This window comes from Catharus ustulatus, chromosome 1, assembly GCF_009819885.2.
Source record: "Catharus ustulatus isolate bCatUst1 chromosome 1, bCatUst1.pri.v2, whole genome shotgun sequence".
Taxonomy (NCBI): domain Eukaryota; kingdom Metazoa; phylum Chordata; class Aves; order Passeriformes; family Turdidae; genus Catharus; species Catharus ustulatus.
Window position 1 is genome coordinate 57,467,310 of NC_046221.1, and position 25,348 is coordinate 57,492,657.

Genomic DNA, 25,348 nt, shown 5'->3' on the forward strand with positions numbered 1-25,348 from the left:
GACTATTCACACAGATAAACATGCACATAGTCTGAACCTTGTTTCAATGGTACTCCACACTCAGAACCATCACTGCTGTTTCACTGCTGTATTTGTGGTCACCTGCACACCCATGCACTCATTCAGTACAAAGCTAGGGTGCATATTGTTTGCTTTAAGAGTAAGTGCTGTGACAGTGGTCACTGAGGTTTATAAGGCAATTGCCTTTAGAGGCATGAAATTTTCCTGCTCACACCATATAGTCTATCTAGCATGCCAGTTCTGCATTTCAGAGATGCAGAATGGAGCTGCAGACTTATCTGCCCTTTAGTCTCTGTACTAAATATCATAAATTATACTGGCCTCAAAAACTCCCCTGAGTAAAGTACACCAAAATGGTGACTTTCCTCACCTCTTTCCTTCTGTTACTTTAAGGCCTCTGACTAAGGCTGTTAGGAACGTAACAAAGGACAATTCAGGTGTTCCCAGAGAACTTCCAAAGTAGCAAACTATGGCACCTGGCACCTGTAATCCTCCCCAACTCCTGTTAGGAATAAAAAGGGAAGTGAGAAAACTCATTGTAGAGAAATTATTGTGAAATTCTGCCAAGTTCTGCTGGATCTAGAATGATCTGGCACTGTTGCAGCAGTGAGCATCACGGAAAGACCGATCCTGCCTGCGGCACTTGGATGAGGGAAATATTAGGCTGAGCTCTCCTTGAGATGAGAAAACACCTATGATGCCCTTCAGTAATATGGGAGTAGAATGTAGTATGCAGTGGAATATCTGTTGATAAAAAGGCTTCATTCTTTCATAGCATCTTTGGCAACAGGGAAGTACTAACAGATAGACTGAAATATTGAAACGTTTTACCTTGAACTCTAGGGAAAATAGCATTTATGTGAAATTGGAACAACTTAAACTTTGGGTGTGGTTCAAAGCCCTTTTAAATCCACAGATCTTGTCTTCTGTCACCTCTCTAAAACACAAACAGTGCTATGCAGACCGCTCTATTGACATCGTCATTGGCCTGTTTTACTCTATTGCATCAAAAAGCCATCAGTACAATCTTAGATTGTGTGGTCTAAATATGCATATACATAAACATATTCAAAGAGATTATGGACTTTGTTTTAACAAGCTCTGAGCTTTCAGAACAGTTGAACATATAGTGTACTTCCCATTTTATTGGAGACAGTAAATAAGCTGGTTCTTTTTCAATTAAGTGGTTATCCCAGGGAAGGCCTCCCAGTGCTGACAGGAAAATAGAGAACACCAAACCCATTGAGTGTTTGGGATCTACAGTAACGGATTTCAAGACTCGAAGTTTACCTTATTGTATGAAAAAACAGTGGCTGCCTATGAAACTATTGGGTGCTGGAGAAAGGTCAGAGAGCTGTCTGGGACCATTTCAGAGGTTATGGGAAGAAACAAAACAGACAAGCCTTCCTTTTCAACTAAAAGGAAGACAGCTAAAATTCCATCAGCTATTCTGGTGGATGGTGAAGATAGATGAGCAATGTGGAATAAATTAAATCCACAGGCTGTCCTGCATTGAAATTTGTTTTTTCCTACTGAAGGGAATACTTTTCCCACTTTTGCATTCTTCTGAAAATCCTGTGTGAGTTTGTTGTGGAGTGAAAATATGCTGTGATTTTAATAGTTAGGGGAAAGAGCTGCTACAGAGAAATCAGCGCACCCTGAAGGAGGAACCAAATTTCTGTTGCACAGAGTTCTGCCACGGGAGGTATTACAGGGGGATGATTTCCCCAGTCAGACAGGAGGAGAAATAGCTGGCTGAGGAGGTCCAATGGAAAGTAAATTGGATAAGAAAGGCAGGACAAAACATTGATAATGGAAATTAGAGTGGAGCTCAGGGGAAAAAAGAAGAAGAAGAATTTGTTTATAGGAGGCATTTTAATTTCATAGTAACAGGTGACAGTAAAATGAATTTGGGAGGAAGAAAGGAACTTCATGGAGACACAAGTCTCAGAGCACGAGGGGAAACCAGTGATTTCCACAAAGAGAACATATGGTGGAAAAGTTAAAGAAATGAGCAGAAGGATGCATTTCAGAAGAGGAAAATGAAATGGAAAAAAGGGAGGAATAAAGATGTAGAATTGAATGAAGAGAAAACAAAGAAGACAAAAGAGAATACAAATAGGATTAGATAATACAAAGAAATTATACAGAAGGGACAGGAAGAGTAGAGATTAATCTTGCAGTCCTCACTTAGAAAGAACTTACTTTAAAATATTTTTTATTTGTAAATAACTGTTATGTTTTGTCTCCAAAATAATTAGCACTTTTTGCTGGTTAGGGATGAAGGGTGATGATGAGAGAAAAGGGAAAAGCTACAAAGAAGACAACGACATAAAGGAAAAAAAAGACAGGAAATAAAAGAGAGAAATAAAAAACAAAAAGTAAGAAAACATCTTTGAAATTAAGAATCATGTTAAAGAAAAAAAAGCAAAATCATACAGAAAATATTAGAAGGAAAAGTAAAAGTAATAGAGTAATAGTAAAGTAATAGAGTAAAAGTAATAGAGTTCTTACAACTTTCTCATTGTACTTCAATAATTTCTCTAATGTGAAGCAACATCTTGTAAAGGACTTACTCTCTTTGCAGTCAGTGTGCAGAAACTTGCCCCAAATAATTATTTACTGAAGTTAGGATGCTCTATGCAATTTGCTTAACTGAACAAGTGGCTAAATGCAACCAGTTTTACATGAACTTTGCTATATTCAGCAACTGTTTCTGGAATATAACATATCTCTGCCAAGGTACTCACCTCCAGGACCTCTGCCAGAGGTCTGGACTACAGCTTCCTAAGGAATTAAGAAAAGGAAACAATATTCCTACCTCAGAAAGAATAAAGAAATCAAAGATAGGTTCAGGAGGCCACAAGTTGTTTCTTGCTGCCCTCATGCCTAAGGTCCTCTCTCAGAAACACTGACCCATTGCCTGTCTCATCCCACTAAAAGACTTTAGATGCACTTTCAGACACTGGATTTCATTTTTAGGCTTTTCATACAAAGCTCTGCAGCCAGTGTGAGAGCTGGGATGCTAAGAAGTCCACAGGCTTGGCAAAGAGCTTCTCCTGCCCTTCAGGGATTGGCATCTAGAAACTAAACTGATTCTATAAAGAAGGGAAACAAGGATGGCTTTCTTGTTTCACATCCTCATCTGCAGCCATAGTTTTATGCAAATGGATTTTCAGTCACATGAAACAATTTTAAACCCATGAAGGTCCTTTAATACTATTTCTTCAAACAGTATCACTGGTTTATCCCTGCAAAGGAAAAGCTATAAAAAACCCTGTCTGATTTTTCATGTTTCATTGCACAGGTGGTTGGGTCTTTCCTTATTGAACTGTCCATATTTTTCTCTTTCTTGTAGGCTCTTTCTACGTTTCTAGAAGAGAGTAAGTAACTCTCTTGTGCCCTGCAACACTGTCCCTGAGGTGGCAGCTCAAGCAGGCTTAAGCATGCAGTGTTAGCTCCAGTTTGTGTGATGGCTACATGCTCTCAGGAGTATGCTGGACAGCCTTTAAGGATAATTGAGATATCTGGTTTGCTTCTATCTGTGTAAGGTTTACCATGTAAATGGCAGAAGTTAATTGATCTCCCCCTCATTCTGTTAGTCTTGAATGGCAGAGGCTGGATGAAGCTGGAAGCATAAACTCAAAACAGCTCCACAGGTTTTTTTATTTATGTTTAACGTGGAATTTTTTTCAGGAGATCCCTATCAATAACATTTTCTTTTGGAATGCTCTTAAGGTCTGAATTCCAGTGAGGTAACTTTCAAGTGCAACTCCTTCATCAGTTTGATTGTTTGATGAAAAGTTTCCTATGCCTGTAGCTCTTTTTGATAGGACCACAGTAAAGACGGGGAGACTGGCTTTATGCTCTTCTTTGTGATCACTTTTCACACTCCTCTGATGGCTGCAGGGGAGCATGGGAGTGGCATCAGCAGGATTTGGATGCAGAGGGGGCAAAAATTTACCTTGAGTCTAAAGAAAAAGACATGATAGAAGAAAAAAAAAACAAACTTGAAGATCATTAAAGAGCAGGGATTAGAGTTTGGAGTGGAGGGAGAGAGGGCCTGGTTGTGCAGAGTAGTACTACTCATTGTGATAGAGGAAAGAAAAAAAGGAAAAAGAGGTGATACTAGTGTTAAAACAATATAAAGGAGGACAGAAACTACCTAATAAAAAGGCTAGTAAAAGGGTACATATATGGTCTGGCGACAGTGACTGAGTGGGAACTGAAATGGGAATAGAAGTTGGATAAGGATGGTCTGTGAGGAAGGGACTGCACGGAGAAAACTAGAGGAACAAAAGCCTGGAGGCAAAGGGAGAATGGATTGTGTGGAGAACAGAGTGAATTAATGGGACTAGAACAAGACAAGTAGTGGGTGGAGTGAAGCCTGAGAGGATTATAACCAACAAGATGTTAACAGAATTATCAGCTTTTCCATCCATTCAACACATCTCCTATTTCCAACTACGAACATAAAGATTATCTCAGCATATGACTGATTCATGTTACTATTCTGCTTTTGAAACAACCTTGAAATTTGTCCATGCAAAAAATGAAGCTAAAGGAACATCCTGAGAGCTGCACAAATTAACACACAGAAGGTACAAAATGGTGGAGTTATGGCAGCCCGCAACACAGTGTACCATAGTCTTCGAGCCCTGGATTATCAGCTCTTTTTCATATGCCTCATTCAGTGCACAGGATGAGCTGTCCTTCATTACAGATGAACTGATTGATGTATTGCCTTTTTAGTTGTTCAGTGTGTGGCCCCAGACCTCTATTAAAGCTCTTCACTAAAGACATCTCTTGAGCTCTTCTGGTTTCTTTAAAGTCTTAATTTATTTTCTTGTGTTTCTATAAGATGAGGGTCTTCCCCTTCTCATTCACAGAGAAGTGGACAGATATTAAGGAGAAGCATTTTTGGGTTCCCAGTCTAGGTCAAGTAGGAAATGATTTTTCAGACTGTCTTTAAATGGTTCTTGATACAGTTCCACAATGAAAGTGCACTTAAAATTGCAACTGTGAGTACCGTGTTCTTCTGTAAATTAAAGTCCAGAGTCTCGAGCTGGATATTGAGGGAGCACTTGTAAAAATCTCTTTTAAGCGATTTGCCTGCCTAGCACTGAAATTACATAGCAGACAGGAGGCTTCAGCTCCTTAGTCCTCTATTGTCTCAGGCAAGACCATCCTTCACTCCTCTACAGCTTTCTACCTCCAATGTTATGCAAACTGGGGAGTAGATTAGTGAAACAGGTAAACTCTGGGACAACAGTCTACCTCTTGTGTTAGTAATTATGATACATCCCTAGGACAATTCCACTGGGAATGCACTGAAAGAAGGATGAGAAAGAAAAATCATGATTGCATGATTTTAATCACAATAATATATTGTTATAATGAAATACATGTTCTAAGAGGAAGTGTATACAGTTGAACAAACAGCTATTTTTCAAGAATCTCCTAATTTTGATGGATTTGTCCTGTAAACTTAAAAGGGCTTCTTTCATGTTGCATTTATTTTAAATAAGAATATCCAAAAGAGGAGCTATTCTAGACTAACTATTGAAAAATAACTTACTCTGAACCAGCTATTTTACTCAATTTGCCCACATGGACTACAGGTAAATTTTATATATTTGCAATAGAAAACCTCTTCTTTGTCTTCCTCCTACAAGCATGAAAAAATTTACTAGTGACAGAGCAATAGCAGTATATTTATATCGCTATAGTTATATCTGTATCTATATGCAGATATTTTCATTCCAGAACAAAAAGTATTCCCACTGGGAGTTATATCAGCATAATTTTACCACTATAGCTCTATTAGTAATTTCCCCATGTAAACAATCTCTGAAATAATTTTTCACGTCTTTCCTTGCATGACAGTTTCTCCAAGCCCTTCATAAGCTTGCATCAGTCTCATATTTTACATTACCAATATGGTATAAGCTGCAGTGTTTACTTACTTAGAATTTGTACATAGAGTGTCATAGAACAAGATTATCCAAATCACTTGGATTTTTGCTGATGTGCAAAAACTGTTAGTGCTTCTTAGGTACACTGTCAGCCTTGGTTTTTGCTATGTAAACACCAAGTTAGTGCTGATAAGGTAACAGCAAAGGCTGTGAACTGTGCAATCTGGAAGAAAGTGCTGTTCAGGTGAGCTGTTATAATCCTAACACTGGAACCCAGTTATTTCACTGCAGTGTTCTTCTCCCTTCTCCCCAATGTGTTCCAGTTCATTCTTATTTAAATGTAAGCTTTTTCTGGCAAGAAAAGTCTCTCACTCTGGACTTGTGTAGCATTAGGGTTTGTAAAAGGGTTTGCTATATCAACTGAGCGAACAAACAGGCAGCTTAATGAAAAGTAGGAATATCTGTTTGCCCATCAAATTATGAGAACTGTAATTCATTATATTGACTGATTCAAAAACTACCAAAGAACATAAACTACATTTCAGTTGTAACAATTGCCCCCATGAGTCAATTAATGGCTGCTACCATTTTTATGACCATTTTCAGCACTGATTAAATTTCTCAAGGTATATTTACTTTAAGCCCCATCCATGATAGCACTTAATAATTCTCACTGGTGAGAGTCAGCTATTTAGCAATATACAGTCTACTGTATTTAAAAAAACAAAATGAAGGAAAGCAGATTGGAAAACTCAGCAGCAAGGAGAACAAACAGAAGGGAGAAATAAGGAGAGCCAGGGAGCAATACTTACTGCTGACTAACTGGCCAACACTCAAAGCTGAAGAGGAGGAGGATGAGGAGGAAGAAGAGGAAGCCTGACGCACTGGGCTTTGAGACATAGATGCTTGACTGTGAGCCAAATGCAGGAGATTGGATTGTGAGGCAGCTTGTCCCACTTGCGTCTGGGAGGGCTGATGGAGCTACATGTTAAAATGTAAAAATATGTATTTAGAAAGTGAAACAGTAACAGGAAACTTGCAATGCGCCATCTCACCCATCTACTTCTGGGGAACAAATTACAGGAGCATTAAACACCATGGGCTTTGTTCAGGTGACAGTGTTAGAGCAGGAGCAATCTGAGCTGTTTCACATATTGTCTTTCTAGTTTTACTCAGTTTATCTGAATACTTAATCCAACTACAAGGTAAATACTTTTTTTTTTTTTTTTTTTTTTTTTAAATGGTTGATATGAGACCTATGACATTTACAGCAGGATTTTGATTTAATAAATACATATTCTTACCTGTTTTCTGGTTTATGAAACCAGACTTTTATTCCCTATATGGATTCTCATAGAAATCATGATTGTTTGACAGAGGTCCTTTCATACTGCAGGACCAGGGCCAAGAAGAGTGGGAATGGGGAAGAGGACACAAATTGAGCCAAAATCCCCTTCTTACAGGAATCAGTGGTTTGTTTTATGACACCAGACCTGGCAAACAAACCAAAATCATGGGAATGGGTAAGTTGCCTTTGACTAAAACATATACCAAAACTTCTGAGCCCTATTCACATCAAGACTGTACCCAGTAAGACATACCTAAAAAGTCTAGTGAGTATGGTAGATGCAAAAGATACATGAATTGACTTTGTAAATTTTTTTTCAACAAATATTACAAGAGTGTAGTCTTTGGTCGTTTACTAGGAGAATGGAGAGAATCAACAATCCATTCTGCCAAAAATATGCTTTCATGTGGGGTTGAAATCTAGGAACATTCTCTGGTACTGATTTTCACATAAAATTCTCAGAAAATTTAAAGTCTCTCTACAGAATGAAGGCACACAATGGACTTTAAAGTTTTGAATTGGATTCTAGTAGCCCAGTGCAGTCTTTTCAGAGCATAAGAATACACTAATAGAGGTCTGACACACTCTGGTCACTGCTGCTTATTATACCTTTATTTTATGTTGATTCTTGATATTGATCAAAAAGATTGAAAAATATTCTAAAAAGGCTTCACTTCACTGTAGCTGTTGTCTGCATTTTCTACAAGGGAAAAGATAAAGGCCTGTTGGCCTTGCTTGAAGTCAGTAATTAAAATCTATTTCTTGAATGTTAAGAAGTATGAGGTTTTCTCTTTTGATATCTAACTGAAAAAATTACTTTAGAAAAGGGGCCACATTCATTAGTAACACTCAAATTGTACGCATTATCTTCCCAGCACACATCGAAGTGTCTGATGCTAAGTAGAAAACAAATTGTATAAAACTGTTGATAAAGGTATCTATTCACATTCAAGACAACACTTTCTGTAGAATGCATATGAACCATTTTAATTACAATATTCCTGTTAGAGTCTGGTAAGAATGGAAAAAAATTCTACTTCTTTTTCTACTTTCTACATGGACTAATATAATAGAAAATGAAGGAAGAAGCTTTGATTTAACCTTTAATAATAATGATAATTATTTATCTGGCCAGTTTTAATGTATTCTGACTTCCATGTGGATTGATAAAAAACCCATTTTTTATATCTAGGATTTTTAAGATCAAGTACATTTTAAAAAATATAACTGGCACTTTATCAAGGGGATAACAGTTGAGAAGCTGATTAAAAGGCTTCCAGTTTTTAGACTCTTGCAAGGAGTGAGAATCTTAAAAAAATTCTCTAACAGCTGGATTTTATCTACAAAGAATTCCCAACCTGGAATGACTTCTTTTAGAATATCTTCTCTTAGGGTAACATCGCACTATAAGGGCTGGTCTCTTCTGAACACTGCAGAAGTGGACTGCCTGCTCATGCATTATATCCACATCACATCCAGACTACAGCTTTTAGAAACAGGCAGGTGTTTGGGGTCTGGGTCTGTTGTCTGAGGGAATTTCTGGCAAAACTAAAGATTTCAGCCCAGGCAAGGGAAGATAAATACTGTATTTAGATGAGTTAGATGCTTTCACACTATGTGGAACAGTCTAAGAGACATTAGTGCTCATCTGTGAAGATGGAGGAAAAAATGCAGCAGCTATCTTTAAAGAGAAAGAACGGCAAAATTATAGTCCAGTCAACTGAACTTCAACCATGGAAAAGGACTGAAGAAAATAATCAAACAATTTGTAAGCACCCACAAGGAAACAAGGTAGCGGCAGACAACGTGGATTGTTAGAAACAAACTGTGTCAAACCAATCTGATCTCCCTCTAAGATAGGGTAATTGGCCTTGTGGACAGGGAAAAAGCAGTAGGTGGTTTGACTTTACAAGTGTCTCGACACTCCCTCATGTGACAATCTTTATAACCTAAGGAAGCATAGTTTAGGTGAAATTGCTGCAGGAGGAATGCCAAAGTATTTGGAAAGCAAAACTGAGGATGAGGTATCTGTGAAAACAGAAGCGTGCATGCATGGTGCTTCACAGAAGTCTTTCCTCACTCTGCACTACTCAATATTTTCTTAATGACCTGCATGACGGAGCAGAGAATATCTTTACTAAATGTACATGCTGATGACATGATGGGAAGAAATTTTGACAGGCTGGATTACAGGAATCAAAATGTTTCCGTGCTTTGAACGTGTTGGCTGCAAACCTGCGGTGTTGCAAAAGTGAAGTAAAGGAAGTTCCCATACCAAGCCATGTGAGTGAGAGTGATGTCTGCAATGCATGAGAAGTGCATTTTCTTTTCTACTGAGCCCTGGAAAGACCTCTGCAGAAGGGCATGCCATGTCCACAGCTAGGTGCTATACCTCATTAAAATCTGGACCAACTAGAGTTAAATAATTAGAATGACTGAAGGCCTGGGAGTGAACTGAGGCTTATGAAGACACTGTAAGCAACTGGTCATGTTTAATCTAAAGGAGGGAAGACCAAGCAGGTTGTGATACTTGCTTTGAATGCAGGCGTAGTTAATGGGAAGAGGAGATAATTATTCTGTCTTACATTTTATAATGGAGAGAATGAGGCCTAGTTATCTGGAGGGCTCAAATTAGATATTGAGAAAAGCTATCTAACATGGCAGTGGAACACTGGCATTGATTACTGGTGGAATCTGTGGGTTTCTATGACAGTGGTTAGGGCCAAATTCGCTAAAAACTGGAATAGCTACTCTATCTGAGAATTACAGGCATTTTCCATCAGTATTACTCAGGGAGATAGCAAATCCAACATTTTCCAGCTATGTTACAACATACAGTCAATGAACAGTTCAACTGCTGAGCACGTGCACAATAAAACTGAAGCCTCCAGGAAGCTCTAGAATGAGAGGGATCTCTGCATTTTTGAGCTCTATATGCAAGGCATGCATACAGTCAGGTTCACTATGTACCACATGCACAATATGAAGGCTGAGTCTATAAAGTGTTTGAGTCTCTGCACGTTTTGTGCTATGCATATATTTTTAAAGTAACTGGAATACCCAGAAGCATGGCAACTTTCTTGTTGAAGGTCCAGAAATATTTAAACAGACATAAGAAATTCTCAAAATTTAGGTGGGCATAAAGGAATATGGCTACTGAAGTTTGGATTCACAGCAACCTTAGGTGTAACAGCAATATATAAGGGATATTTACAGGTTGTTTTCTAACTCACTGCTTGTGAGGGAGAAGTGAGCAATGGAGTTGAAGAGGCTGAAGAGTCACCTTAAGACCTGACCAAAGACTGAGGGAGGATGCCATCTTTAACTCCCTACATAATTTCCAGCACAGTCTCTGCTTTCCAGACATGGTGGTTAAGCTGTAAATGTCCTGCTTAAAAAACAATGATAGTTATCTATGGCATGAAATTGCATTAAAATACTCTCTCTTTTCATCCACTGTAATTTCCACTACAGAAATAGCCTTAAGGAGAGGCAATGATTAGATTATGAATTAGATTCTGGATGACAGAATCAATTTAAACTTGCAATAGCTGACCTTTCCCAATTTCGGACACGTATATATGATATGAATTATATTTATGACTGTTGTGCATTTTCCATCCAAAGACAGAAGGAGGCACAGAAATCACAGAAACAGTCGCTGTAAGTGCCATTCTGTGTAGGTGGATATAGCAGACACGCCAGAATGATGACTGTATGCAACAGTGATCAGTATGTGGCAGGAATTTGTGTATGCACACTACAGCTAGAGGGATGAAGTGAACATAAGAAGTGAAAAGTGCATCATATTACTTTATAAGAATAAACTGAAAACTGCAAAGGGCCTTATTTGTATTTCTTTTACATGAGCTTTACATGTTGCTGTCTACAGTGACTGACAATTTGCAGAGGTAAAGAATTAATTGACTGACAAATGCAGAGGTAAAGAATTAATTAGGTCTGTAAGACTGAATTTTGTTCTTAAATTATGTATGTAGGGTATTCCTATGCCTGGGATGGTTGACTGCAGTTCTGTGTTAAAGGCCTTATGAGATCAGGGATGTTGTTCTCTGAGTCCAGAAAGCTGCATATAAGTGATAGGGTAACAAGGTATCTATCATAAAACAAGGAAGGCAAGAGAAACTAAGTGGAAATCAAGAAAACATTTGACAGAATATTTCCCTGTATCATAACAGAGCTGCTACTTGGTTTTACAGAGAGTCTGGACAAACAGCAAGGGCAAAATACGGACTTAATGGAAAGGAGAAGAAAATAATGGGCTTTAATTGCGATAAGGGAAGCAAGGGTCAGGCATCAGGAAGACCTTTTGAATGCTAAGGAGAGGGGCCTAGGTTGCCTAGGGATGTCAGGAAACCTACATCACTGAAGACTTTTAAGAACAAGCTAGACAAACATCTGTCAAGAATGATATAGGGGCAGCTGATCCTGCCTAGGGGGAGGAGGTAGACTACATGACCTCTTCAGGTCCTTTCCAGTCCTACTTTTCTATGATTCAGTGAAAAGGAAATCCTAGAGGTGAGGAAACACAAAAAAATAGAGAAGACAGAGTGAAAAATAAAAGTATAACAAAAAGGGCAGAAGAGATGAAACTAAGTGGAATGATACAAAGAGCAAGACATACATTGTAAGCAATTCCCTTTACGTTATAAATAACGACTTTCAAATTTTTTTCTGATATCAGCTAGTTCATCCTGGAAAATATGGACATTATCTCTTGTGATGACTAAAGTTCATGGAAGGTCTGGAAAATAAATATCTTGATACAAAAAGTAATTCCCAACCCCTTAGTAATTCCACGATAATGCCTTACAGTAGTAGTAGTTTAAGTTTTTCATGGTTCTATTTTTCTTGCAATTGGAGTCCTCTGCTCTGTATAAATTTCCTAAAATACAGTAATTTCACGAATACAAGCCGTAGCAATTTGACAAAAATTTTGGTGGAAACCCGGAAGTGCGGCTAATAGTCGGGGGCGGCTAATCTGTGAATAATTTTCTGACATTTACAACCCCAGACGTGCCAGCCAGAGTGCCGAGCCAAGCACCTGCCAGTAAAAGCCGGCACTCTGTGGTTGTTACAGTGTTACTGTGTTGCCCTGGCTCCCTGCAGGCAGCACAGGGGGTGGGGAGAGAGGCGGGAGAGCTCCTTCTTCCCTCCTCTGCCACAGCCCAGGGGAGAGACGGGGGGACCCTGTGTCGCCATTGCTGCGGCTCAGGGAGGACGGGGGGGGCGCGCCGCCATTGCCGCGGTTCGGGGAGCTGACGGGGGCCCTGCACCGTCATTGCCGCGGCTCAGGGAGGACGGTGGCGGGGGGCGCGCTGCCATTGCTGCGGCCTGGGGAGGAGGGGGGGTGCTCTGCCCCCGCCCTCCACCGCCGTGGCGGGAGCAGGGGGTGCTCCGTGCCCGGCCAGCGCCGCGGCAGGAGTGGGGCTGGGGCGAGCGAACCCAGAGGCGGTGGCCAGCCCCGAGTGGCAGCGCCAGGCTGGGCCACCTGGCCCCGTCAGCAGCCCCTAGCGAGCCGAACCTGCACAGCCTTAGTTGAGTCAGTAAAACCCCTGCCATGCCGCGGTTCTGTTACTATTTGGCAACTTTGTTGCATGTGGGTCCTCGCTGCGAACGACAGAGAGGCTTATATTCAGGTGCGGCTTATTTATGGACAAAAACCGAAATATTTGCCAACACCCAGAGATGCGGCTTATACTCAGTGCGGTTTGTATTCGTGAATTTACTGTATTTCCTAAAATACATTTGATTTTGAGAAAGAGTAATGGCATGCTGAGAGCACTGCATGATTCAAGAGCACCACGGCCCATGAAGGTGTTTTCAAACCTACTCATACTGCATGGGCAGGCATGGGCTTCAAAGATGTTTCCTTAAATCTTCTAGCAAATGGAAAGAACAAGTTAATACACATATGCCCATCCTTCATGCCAAATCTCTTTGTGCTAAAGTATTTCACAAATTCTGTACCCCATCACATAATTTAGGTTATTCAAATAAATTCAAGTAACTGTAGATATGAATCTGAATATGAAAGGTATTTGATACTTAATAAGCTTCCTCTCTCCCAGTATAGTACAAGATAGATTAGTGCATATAGTATAAAGTGTCTGTACACACTGCTTAGACTGACAGAATAGCTGCATTTGAAAACTAATGTAGAAAAGTCCTTAGGTTCACACTGGCTGTGTACATACTCTGCCCAAAATGAAGACTGTGCTGTGGACATTACTGGGAGCAGGACTTTGACATCTTCTGCTGAAGTTCTTCCAAAGCCTTTCTATTGAATCACTACTACTTTCAAAGCACACTGTAATTGAAGGTCTTTTGGCTTGCTAAATGAAATTGAGAATATAGCTGGACTTCTGTAGAAGTTTTAATTTTATATGCAAGTAAGGTGCATATGTAATTTTTTTACCCCTATCAGGAAGGATATAATGAAAGTATAGCAACAATATTATTGAAAATGCATTAATCACTAATTTTAAATTATTTCTCACTTAATAATATTAATTAATAATGTAAACATTACAATAGTATTATAGTAATAGTTTTGAATGTGTAAGTACATAACTCAAAGGTAACACTCATATGCATAGAGTGAACAGCATTTTATGCTTTCTGTGCCTCAGTTGCTTAGAATGACAGGTAATGTAGTGATATCTTCCTATACCAAATGATTTGGTGAAGTTATATCTACAGTTTTTGAGATATCCTATTCCTACAAGTGCTGATGCCACAAAGAAAACTGGTCAGGAAAAGATGGAAATTACAAGTCAAGTGTCATGCTGTGGCATGGAAAGTCTGATGTAGTTCCTTGTAGTAGTAAATAGTCTAGTAATCTTGACTTTCAAAATTCTAGTAATTTATCCACAGATGAAACAGAATTATGCAATGATGATGGTAAAAGAGCAGAGAAAGAAGCGAGAAAAATTGTCACCCTCATCACTGAAGGTCATATAAAAAGCAAAAGAAAAACAAAGTCAGGTTGAGACAACACAGTTTAGTGACTATATTGAAACAGAGTAAGAAGAGTGCATTTCTCATAATACAAGACAGCATCAAAGCTATAGGAGCATTGCAGAGAGTAAATGATTGAGAGCTAGTTAGATTTTAATGGGATAGAATAACAAGGGATTGCATGGAGTTGTGATAACAAGATGGTAGGTTGTTTGTGGCAGGTTGAAACTGCAGAAAGAGAACATCTAACTTGAAATTTAGCAAGCAGATGTACAAGAATCACCCCAGACCTATCTGAGAGGCATCTATGTCTTTTCAACAGTTAATCTGGAGCATGATAGCCAATGACAACAAAGATGGGGAACTGAAAATGTAGGAGAATGCTTCCTAGTAGCTTATTTTACTGCGTTAGATTTGGCAGAAGCCCAAAGCTGGTCATGCTCTAAGACATTATGAAATATGAAAAATTCTGTCAGGCATTTAAGACAAAACAAGACTGAGGACAACTGGGACTACAGTCCTGATTTAATGAATCTAGTATGGAGAAAGAAAGAGCCAGGCAAAAGTGAGATGGGAACCTGCTTTATGAGGTACACCAGAGAACAATAGAATGTCCAGAAGTTGCCTCTGTATAGGCAAGAAAATAGTTATGAAAACACCAATTATTAGAAAAGCTGTTTAGGAAATTCCTAAACATAAATGTGTTTGAACCACAGTGATCATTGGCAGCTGGATTGCTCTGAGTCAATTTTGCTTACCTAAGAATTAATTTAAAACCCTAAAATAGTTGCCCTAGCCCTCTCTCGTGTCAATGGAAACAATGGATATGTTAAGGTATCCAATAGAGATTCAACCTATCCAAAATTTTTTCTGTTTTGACAGCTTGAGTTTTCCACTGGACATGCATATGTCTGCTTATCTATGTCTATACAGGAAATCCAGTTAACTAGTTTACACCAGATACATAACTCCTCTATGACTAAGTTAAGGTGAATACTTTCCTAAATTTTATAAGACTGCACTTCATGGCTAAGTTCAGCTGTGCTGGTGTTAAGGCTTTGTTGTCAGTGATATGAACGAACACCTTGAAACAAATTTTTCAAATCTGATAATAAATGACAATGCAAACAAGTTTTTACAACAAATTCATCTGTTCTCAGAAGCAATGTGCCTTTAACCATTCAACATACATTTTGAAAAAATTCCTCTTGAGAGGCATGAAGGAAGTGCAGAAGTTAAAGTTATGAGGTAGTCTTCTACTATGGGACACAAAGAGTTTATAAAGCAAGAAACATAAAATTAGAGAATAATTTTTAATTTTTTAAAATTATTTGAGCAAGGAAATATGGTGAATAATAGTAAAGTGCAATCTGGAGGAAGAACACATTAATTTCTTCAGGTAATACAGAATATCATGAAAAACTTGCAAATCCTGTTTAGAGCATGCCAGGGGAGCATTTTGACAGGTAGTGGATCAGTGCAAAGTGATTCACATCAAAAGAAACCATTTTAGTGACACATATGATAATAATCAGGGAAGCAAAGATATATAATGGTGGATACATCTGCTTATTAAGTAAAACTGTTCCATGAACAGAGATAGAAAAAAGCAGAATGTTAGGCTGTATTGAGATAATGAAAGGAAATAATGCTGAAAATAATATCATGGTATGTAAAACAGGGATGCATCCTTCCTGTGACCATGGCATTCAATTCTGATCAAAAAATCTTGACGAGATTAGTGTGGAAATAGCTGGGAGATGAACAGCTATTAAAGGCAAAGAAAAACTTGTTTATGAATAGAGATAAAAAGGATACAGAATAAAACAGGAGTGCAAAGAGCTGCTTGCTTTAGAAAGCTGCTGCAATTTCTAGGAGAGTTTTTGGTGTGTGCACAGAGGCTCCTTAGATTAGCAAAATCTTGGAAAATAGTAAAATACCTGAAGTTTTACCTACTTGGTGTAATTTGAAGAGGAGCAATCTCTATTGCAAGTAGTTTAAAGAATATAAATCAAAACCGTCTATTTATACTTAAATACGGGAAGAACAGGACTACATCAGACTTGCTTATGTACATTTACAGTGCGGAAAAAGAAACACTGTTTTACACTGCACATAAGTATTCTATGAACTCCTTTCCATCAGGAGACATTGAGGTTTTAGTCTGTCAAGTCTGAAAAAGTTGTAGGAATAAATAAAGCATATAGTTTACTTAAGTAAAGCTGACTAACAACAATATCTGAGGCATTTAAGTCTTCAGTCATCAGGGGAAAAGTAAGCACTAGCATGCATTACTTGGCAACTGGAACAGTTTACAAATGTTCAATTATTGTGACTCAGCTAACAAGCAGCAGCTCAGTATCACTACTCTTTTTCTCCTGCAGTACTTAGTTTCCAAGGAAGTGACAAGTTGAAAGTTAAACTAGGATTATCTGTAACTGGAACATTCCTACTACATTATTTATTTACTGCATTTACTTCTTCAAGACATGCTAGAACTTTCCCCAAACTTGTGCTGTAATCTTTCCTCCTGCTGAAGCTTCTTTCATCAAGTTAGGAGACACCAAATGCTGTATGACACCATTTTCAAAAACATTTTGAATTCCTGCCGAGCCCCCTGATTTGAAGCACTCACTCTGTTCTTTTGAAATGATATTTTAAACCTTATGATTTAATATGCTATCATTAGCCAAATGCTATAGTTAGTCTAAGTCTCTACCCAGGCAATAAAATAAATACAGGATCTTCTTAAACTTCGAGCAAATCTATCCACTTTCCAAATGATAAAACAGTTTGTATAGTATTAGCTCAATTGTTTTTCACTGTCCAGCAGTATTATTCCTACGAGGAATCTAGCTCTCACACATCCTTTATGCTCCCACTAAATTAATGGAAAAATTTGGTCTGACTTCTTTCAGTAAAACCAGAAGAGCCAGTAGAGGGAGCACAAATACGTAGAAATAATTTTCAATGGTTCCTATAAACACGATAACCTGTAGTATTTTTTCATATAGTATTTGCACTACATTTTTTTCACTCCTTGATCAAAAATACTGTCTTGCTTAAACTTCAAGAAAGGCTGATTCAAGGTAAGGAAGCTGTGTTGTTTGGTGGCCCTTCTTGCAACCCCTGGGACTCCACGTAAGAAAGAAGCAAAGGCTGAATGCTGTGAAAATAGTATTGGCAAAATAATATTTTCTACCTCCACAGCCCTGCTGGTCAGAGCAGCTTACTGGGGAGCATCTTTGGCTCTTGGACACAACCAGCTCTCTGCACACTGATATTTCTGCCAGCTCATCCATGCACATGAGTACACAGGTTGGGTGAACAAGTACAGTACAGCATGATGTGGCTAAACAGCACCTTTACCTTGCATCCCTGCTCATTCTGCAAGTGCAGTTTTCAGAGTTTGTGAGCTTTCAGCTTTATGTGAGCCCAGTGCCACGAGCTCTGCAGAAAATATGACACCTCTGTGCCCTCTCTGCCCACTGACACTACTGGCAGAATTTGCCTGCAAGAGGTTGCTTTGATGCAGGACTCAGAAGGTGAGCTGCTCTGCATGTGAGAATGTCTCAGGCAATAATACAGGTCCTTTATCCTCCTGTTTATGCCTAAATTTCTCAGGATTACTATGATTTTTGAGTGCTTCCCCCATAATGGAGGAAAAGATCTACAGTAATTTCACGACTATAAGGCGCACCGGACTATAAGGCGCACCCCCCCGGATTCGGCAAAATTCGCAACTTTGTAGATCAGATAAGGCGCACCGGTCTATAAGGCGCACTTTTTTTTTGCAGCGAGGCCCCGCCCCCAGCTCACCCCGTGTGGTTTCTGGCCGAAGCCCCGCCTCAACCCGGCAGCCATTGGCCCCCGGGCCTGCCTCCACCCGGTAGGGGCGGTGCCGCGAGCCACCAGGCCACCCTGGACCCGGCAGCCATGGGCCCCCGGGACTGCCTGGACCCAGGAGTGGGGGTGCGGTCGGCCCCCTAGCCCGCATTCACACGGCATCCATGGCTCCCCGGGACTGCCTGGACCCAGGACTGGGGGTGCCGCAGCCCCCCTAGCCCACATTCACACGGCAGCCATGGCTCCCCAGGAGCGGGGGTGCCGCGGCCCCCCTAGCCCGCATTCACGCGGCAGCCGTGGGCTCCTGGGACTGCTTCCACCCGGGAAGGGGGGTGCCGCGGCCCCCCTAGCCCACATTCACGCAGCAGCCATGGCTCCCCGGGACTGCCTGGACCCAGGAGCAGGGGTGCCGCGGGGCCCCTAGCCCACCTTCATCTGGCAGCCGTGGGCTCCCGGGGCTGCCTGGACCCAGGAGCGGGGGTGCCGCGGCCCCCCTAGCCCACATTCACGCGGCAGCCGTGGCTCCCCGGGACTGCCTGGACCCAGGAGCTGGGGTGCCGCCGGCCCCCCTAGCCTGCCTTCACACGGCAGCCATGGGCCCCCGGGACTGCCTGGACCCAGGAGCGGGGGTGCCGCGGCCCCCCTAGCCCACATTCACGTGGCAGCCATGGCTCCCCGGGACTGCCTGGACCCAGGAGCTGGGGTGCCGCGGCCCCCTAGCCCACCTTCACACGGCAGCCATGGGCTCCCGGGACTGCTTCCACCCGGGAAGGGGGGTGCCGCGGCCCCCCTTGCCCACATTCACCCAGCAGCCATGGGCTCCCGGGACTGCCTGGACCCGGGAAGGCAGGTGCCGCGGCCTCCCTAGCCCACATTCACCCGGCAGCCATGGGGCCCCAGGACTGCCTGGACCGGAGAGGGGCGGGGCCTCGGGCCCCCTGGCCCACCTCCACCCGGCAGGGGCAGTGCCGCGGGCCTCCGGGCCCGCCCCCAGCCGGCTGCTGTGGCACTTCCGGCTCCCCCCACGGCTCTCAGCTCACACTTCCGGTTTAGCAAATTTCGCCGCTTTATACATCAGATAAGGCGCACCGGACTATAAGGCGCACTTCCGGGTTTGAGGGAAAATTTTAGTCAAAAGGGTGCGCCTTATAGTCGTGAAATTACTGTATTCCCTTCAGGGGATGGCTCAAAACAAACACCCCATCCTACACACCCCCAGGAAAACAAATGTGAACTGTTGCGTTTCGTATTTCATTGTCAGACTTTCCTGTGGTGGAGAACATGGAGCCTCAGATCCATTCAGCTTTGTTTGAAACTGTGTATATGCAACCACTGCAAAAGCATTTGCTGGTAGTGTAAGCACACTCCCATTTAAGAAAATAGACTTAGATAAATGACAAGTGCTTGGAAAATGCCCATGACAGATACTACAGGGGATGGGATGGGAAAAAAGCAGGTAAACAATGGGATGTGAAATGTTTTCAGAACAAATAAAAAAGGTGATGTTACAGATCACTAGTAGAGATTGGTTCTCTACTTATAAATTTGAAAAAAAAAATTATCAGTTTGGAGTTTAGGTGGTCTGGATATTCAGCAGTATAAAAGAAGCTGCTCCCTGTGCCTGGAGGTGTCAGCAGGAATGGCGAACAAGCACCACCAGCAGAAGGAATGCTAAACTGAATATTTAAATGAGGGACATTTTTGTAATTACCTCTTTGGTAATCACATTTGACACATTTTCTTTCCTCAATTTCCCCTCTTTCAGAGAAAGAAGGTGAGACTACATTTTCTTGCTCTACAGATGCAGGTAAAACAAATGGATTTGACTGTAGAGTGATATAAGAGCTACAGAAGTGCTTTTGGACCTCAATGTGGTCACCGGATCCATCCTTAAGTCTGTCACCTACCTGCAACCTTACGCTGAGTAATAATTTCCACAGAATACTTTCTGTCTATGCAATTATACATAATCACATCAGATTTTCCAGTGAGGATAGATTTTCCAGGAAAATTCCAGGATAGATTTCCTTTCCAGGAAACAAGATTTTATAGTTTTCCTTATTTTCCCTGCATGTTCTAAATAATTTCAAGTCCCTGTCTACTTGGTGATCCCCAATGAACTGAACTTTATAGGACAAGTGGGTCTCCTCTGGCTCATATTCCTATTTCATTTTCACTGCAGAAAACATCTCAGTTCATCCTACACTGACCTTGAAGAGAAAAGAATAAATGGATAATCCTTGAATGCATAAATAAACTATATAATATGACATTATTAATTACTACATATATAGTATGCAGCACAGCATTAATTTTTGTTATTAAAAATGGTAAAGCAGTGAGGGTTTTTAAAGATGCCATGAGAATGTCGGTGAGGAACAGGAAGTTTCTTTCAGTGTGTGCGTTTTGGTAACCATTCAGGCTACAGACAATTTACCTGCTGGCCTGGTTTGAGCGGCGATAGTGTTATTCCCTGGGTATTGATCACTGGGAGTATCTGGTTGCCGATGACAGTGGCGATGATCTGGCCCTGGGCATTGGTCAATAACTGTGGAGTTATCGGCTGCACCTGAAGTCCCTGAGCTCCACCTGCCGCCTGGCTGGACGGGACTGGATTAGGCATCAGTGGGATTGTTCCAATAATCTGGAAGAAACAAGACAGGAAGAATGCACGCATGTATACTTGCCACACGTAATTCCTTATGTTCTGCATGTTGAATCAAACTTAATTGATAAAAGCACAGAGAGACTGGAAAAACAGGCTGAGAGTGGGAAACAGTCATTCCCATACTGGGGTGATGAGGACTTTCCAATTCATTTGTCATGTCACATATCACCTGTACATTTTACCACTGTCCACTGTCATCTGCAGCAAATCTGCCATGGCTTAAGAGTGCATGAAGCAAATGCTGGGCCACACTCTGGGCCCGGGATCGTGGTTTGTTTCCACTATTCATTTTAACACAAAGTGAAATAGATAAAAGTATCAGTCTTTTTGTCTTGCTTTCTACATCATCCACATAGTGTTACTAAAGAGGCTTATGTAATTTTTCTTGATTTGCTGATACCTGGTACTCTAGATGACCAGCTATTACTCCCATGTGATCTCAGGAAGATACAAAGGGATACTGGTACCTTTCAGGGCATACCTTATTAAGATACGTTCATAAAAATGTAGCTGGTTTTGGATGACAGCTATGAAGTACAACACAACAGGAGGGCTGATGTTAGATAAAATGTATTAGCTAACATTTCTGGGGCAAGTAGTTGCAGAAAGAGACACTTGTGACATCTCAGACATGAGAATACAGTGATTTCCTAAAATGTGGATGTGCTGGCAAAACTAATATTAGGATGAGTTGTCAAACAGATGTTGTAAGAAAGCTTGTCAGTCAATAAGCTGCTAGGCTGGGAAAAAGTTATGCTACTGCAAGATTCTTTTTACAAGTATTAGAGAATCTGAAATAAACTTCTGACGAAACTTGGGCCTAAATCCAAACTTATTCTTTTTTTTTTCTTTTTTTTCCAAACAGCAACATATGAAGCTGAACTCATAAGATTGCTGCAACAGAAAAAATAAAAATAAAAAAAACATGGCACATCTCTATTTCTTTCACCTTCTCCTGTCTCTTTATCATAGGCTCCCTGAAAATATCTACCCCATTATAAGACTTCCAGTCTGCCCTTTCCAGAAACCTTGCTTCTTCCTCTTTATCCTTAGCATTCTTCACACTGTTTTGTCCATTTTAACTCCCACTAGTATGATCCCAATTGTCCTGTGTACCTGACCACATATTGATCTACTAGCTGCTGAGAAGGAGGGTGGATTATGACTGAGTTTTCCTCCTTTTTCCTCAGTGGAAATAGAAACAGGGTAGTTTTCCACAGTCTGTCTGCTGTGGAAAACCATTCCATTTGGAAGGTTAGTAATCTTTTTAGATCTCTTTGTTTCTGACAAATTTTATGGAAATTAATTAGCTGATTCAAAGCCATTATGTAGGTATGGAAAGTTGAATGGATTGAAAGAGAAAGAGAAGTGTAAATGGCACTAGACACTGAGCAGCTTCCTCATTAAAATAGGCTGAAGTGCTCCTAATGAAACTCAAAAGCAAGGGGTTTTTTTTCCAAACAAATATATTTCATTGCCCAAAACATATTACATTCCTATTGATTTCAACAATTAATTTATATCAATGGAACCCATTCAATACAGTGTAAAATCAGCTCTAAAATAACTGTTTAGTGAAAACACCAGTTAGTTTTTTGGGCAGACCACTAAGTTTCTTTGTGTGTTTGCAAAAGTAGAACAACACTGAATCTTCTGCTATGGTATAAAAGTAATACAGGTGTTAAATGCATGGTGAAGAGTAACAGATATGTGCGCCTCTGCCTACTGAAATCACCAGAGGTGACATAAAACAACCTCAAAAAATCCATTCTTAAAACCACTCAATATCCAAGTAATTCAGGCATAGCTGGAGGGGCAGGTGGCCCTTATCACCCTCTCCCATTGTAAGGCTGAAATATGACTCCATTGAGTGTCAGGGTCCTAATGAGTGGCTGCTCCTTCAGCAGTCACACCCAGTGATGTGCTTCTAGTAGGCTCAACCTGGAGTACTGGGTGACAACCTAAGCTGACTACTAGAGCAAGAAGAGTGCACCTTGTTGGCTGTGGCAGCTCAGGTAACAAGTGGTAGGTGCTGAAGCCATCACTGATTTACCAAACCTGCCCAGTTAGAAGGCCTTAGCATGGGAAGACCAGAAAACCATAAAGCAAAGCAGGACAGCTCACCTCTGACAGAACCTGATAAAATGGCATGTCCAGCTACTAAGCTGTATTGTAAGAGCTGCATATATCAAGACGGTTCAAAAGACTGTAAAGATACAATTTAAGTTCTTAATGCATTGCTAGTAGGTAGACAGATGTATAAAGATTATTACCCCTATTTTACAGGGCATGAAAGTGAAGCACGGTGAAGCATATTCAGAGCTAGCCTTCTAAGCTGAAATTTCCTAAGAGTTTCTCTTTGCAGATCCCAATTATTTTATTTTATTTTATTTTATTTTATTTTATTTTATTTTATTTTATTTTATTTTATTTTATTTTATTTTATTTTATTTTATTTTATTTTATTTTATTTTATTTTTAGGTGTCCCTAGCTGAATGGCAACTGTTTTCTTGTTTATGTGAGAAGATGGCTGTTCACTGAGGAGAGAGGCATTTATTTACATCATTATCAGATTTTAAATTGCTTTCTAAACTCAGATTTCAACATGAATAACAATACAATGCAGTGCAACACGTAAATATCTCCCAGTTCCTGTGACCTAACATATTTATGGGTAACAAATATATTCTTTCACATTTAATATAATCTTACCAAACACAAGAAATAATCCTTCTTAATTTTATCTGCAGAGACATATCAAAGGCCTCCCCTTCCTTTGCCATGTCTGTAAAGGACACAACCTTGGACTGTCATTACTCCAATGTAACTTAAACTATCAAGGTCCTAATCCCAGCAAAGAAAAAATGCTGTGTTGGTCTTATCAGTAATAGAAATGTTTGCATTCACTTTTAAAATGCATTTCTTGGACTACAGTTGGACATTTCATAGAATGACAATGCTGAAGTGGACAGTTTGTAAGGTCAGAAGCAGAAGGCTATCTATATGTATTAATGTGTGTCACACGCCATACTGTACATGGCGTGTTGTACATGCACACAGACAGAAATGGAGCAGGAGAAACACAGATGGGAGAAGTGTTCCAGAAGGGCAAATAAGCAATTGCCCTCAGGGGTGTTACCGTAGGACCCAAGGGTAAATCTTAATGGGAGACAGAAACTTACTGAGTTTTCAGATTTTATTTTCTTTTTTACCGAAGTAAATACTTGTCTGGTTAAGAAAAAGATAACCACTTGTCTCTACTTAAACAACAGGGTTACTCATTATTGCATGCAGCTTTGAGATGGCTAAAATTGGATTCAGGTTTCCCCTTTCAAGTTCCTCCTTGTCCAAGTACCCTCTCCTAAATATCCTAATTGCTCACTGATTCACACATAAGAAGTAGTACAACTGGATCCCTTCCTTAAACCTTGTGTGACTGACGTGATGCTGTGCCAGATCCCTCTTCTTTCTAATTTTGGTATGAAATTTCACCCTGGGCCTTGCTAATATGTCCTCTTAAATTATTGTAAAAGTTGAAGACAATTTATGGTTTTGATACATTTGAATTTTGTCAAGAAATAAAACAAGGCCATGCCATAGGCTTGAGGCACTGGCGTGCCACAGTACAGACTATTTAATTGCCAGTGATTTCCCTAGTCGGGAGGCATTGCTCCTTTCTAGGAAATGCTGCTACTTCAAATTATATTCAAAGATGGTTCAGGAATAACATGTGACAGGGACTTATCCCACAAGATACTTACAGAGTCACACAGAATAGTTTGAGTGGGAAAGGGCCTCTTAAAAACCATCTAGTTCAATTCCCCAGCCATGGGCAGTGATGTATTTCACTAGACCACATTGCTTAAAGCCCCATCCAACCTGGCCTTGAACACTTCCACAGTGAGACATCCACAATGCTGTGTCTTCTCGGAGACAAAAGCAGAACAGGTTTCTTACTCTGTCAATGTTTGGACCCAAATTTGTAAACAATCCTGCTTGTCAAAGATGTTCTTGAAGAAAAAAACCCCACATCCCTAAAAGTTCCCATGCTACAAAAATAGAATTTTAAAAGTTTGGAGAGGTTTTGTGTGTATTTTACAATTCCTTTTATACATCGTATAACTGAAGGGAAGCACTGTTCACAAAGGAGCTGAAAAATAGGTGTCATATGCAAAACAGCAATCAGTTTTGAAAGCCCAAGGGTTCCCCTTGTCAAGGCTTCTCCCAGGGAGTCAGAAACAGTAATCTGCATGGCACTGTTGATTCAAATAAATTACACCAGGTTGTATCTTTCCGAGCTACAGGTTCCTCATATAGGTACAAAATGCAGTGCAGGTGGAAACTGTACCGAGATATTTAATGCAAATTCAGACTTCAACCTTTTTCAATAGAGATAGGGTTTTTGTCATCCTCTACTAATCACAAAGACTGCAATTCTGACCCTCTTGAAGTGATAGAATCCTTGGTGGAGTCAGATTATCGCTTCAAGTATTCAGTATGTTTCTTTCCTTTTTGTTCAGGGATTTATAGATACATTAATTGTATCAATCAGCTTAGACAGCAGTTTTTAT

At 40.4% G+C, this 25,348-nt stretch overlaps 1 protein-coding gene across 8 annotated transcripts in view; it reads right to left on the reverse strand.

Moving 5' to 3' along the window:
- The window catches only part of POU6F2 (POU class 6 homeobox 2), a 335,879-nt gene that overhangs the window by 10,378 nt on the left and 300,153 nt on the right, over positions 1-25,348 (reverse strand). For all 8 annotated transcript variants that reach the window (XM_033078340.1, XM_033078314.1, XM_033078299.1 and 5 more), the window contains exons 7-8: positions 20,546-20,752; positions 6,749-6,917 (exon numbers count right to left, since the gene is read on the reverse strand). In XM_033078340.1, coding sequence (XP_032934231.1) covers positions 6,749-6,917; positions 20,546-20,752 — 376 coding nt within the window. The remainder of the gene's footprint in view (positions 1-6,748; positions 6,918-20,545; positions 20,753-25,348) is intronic.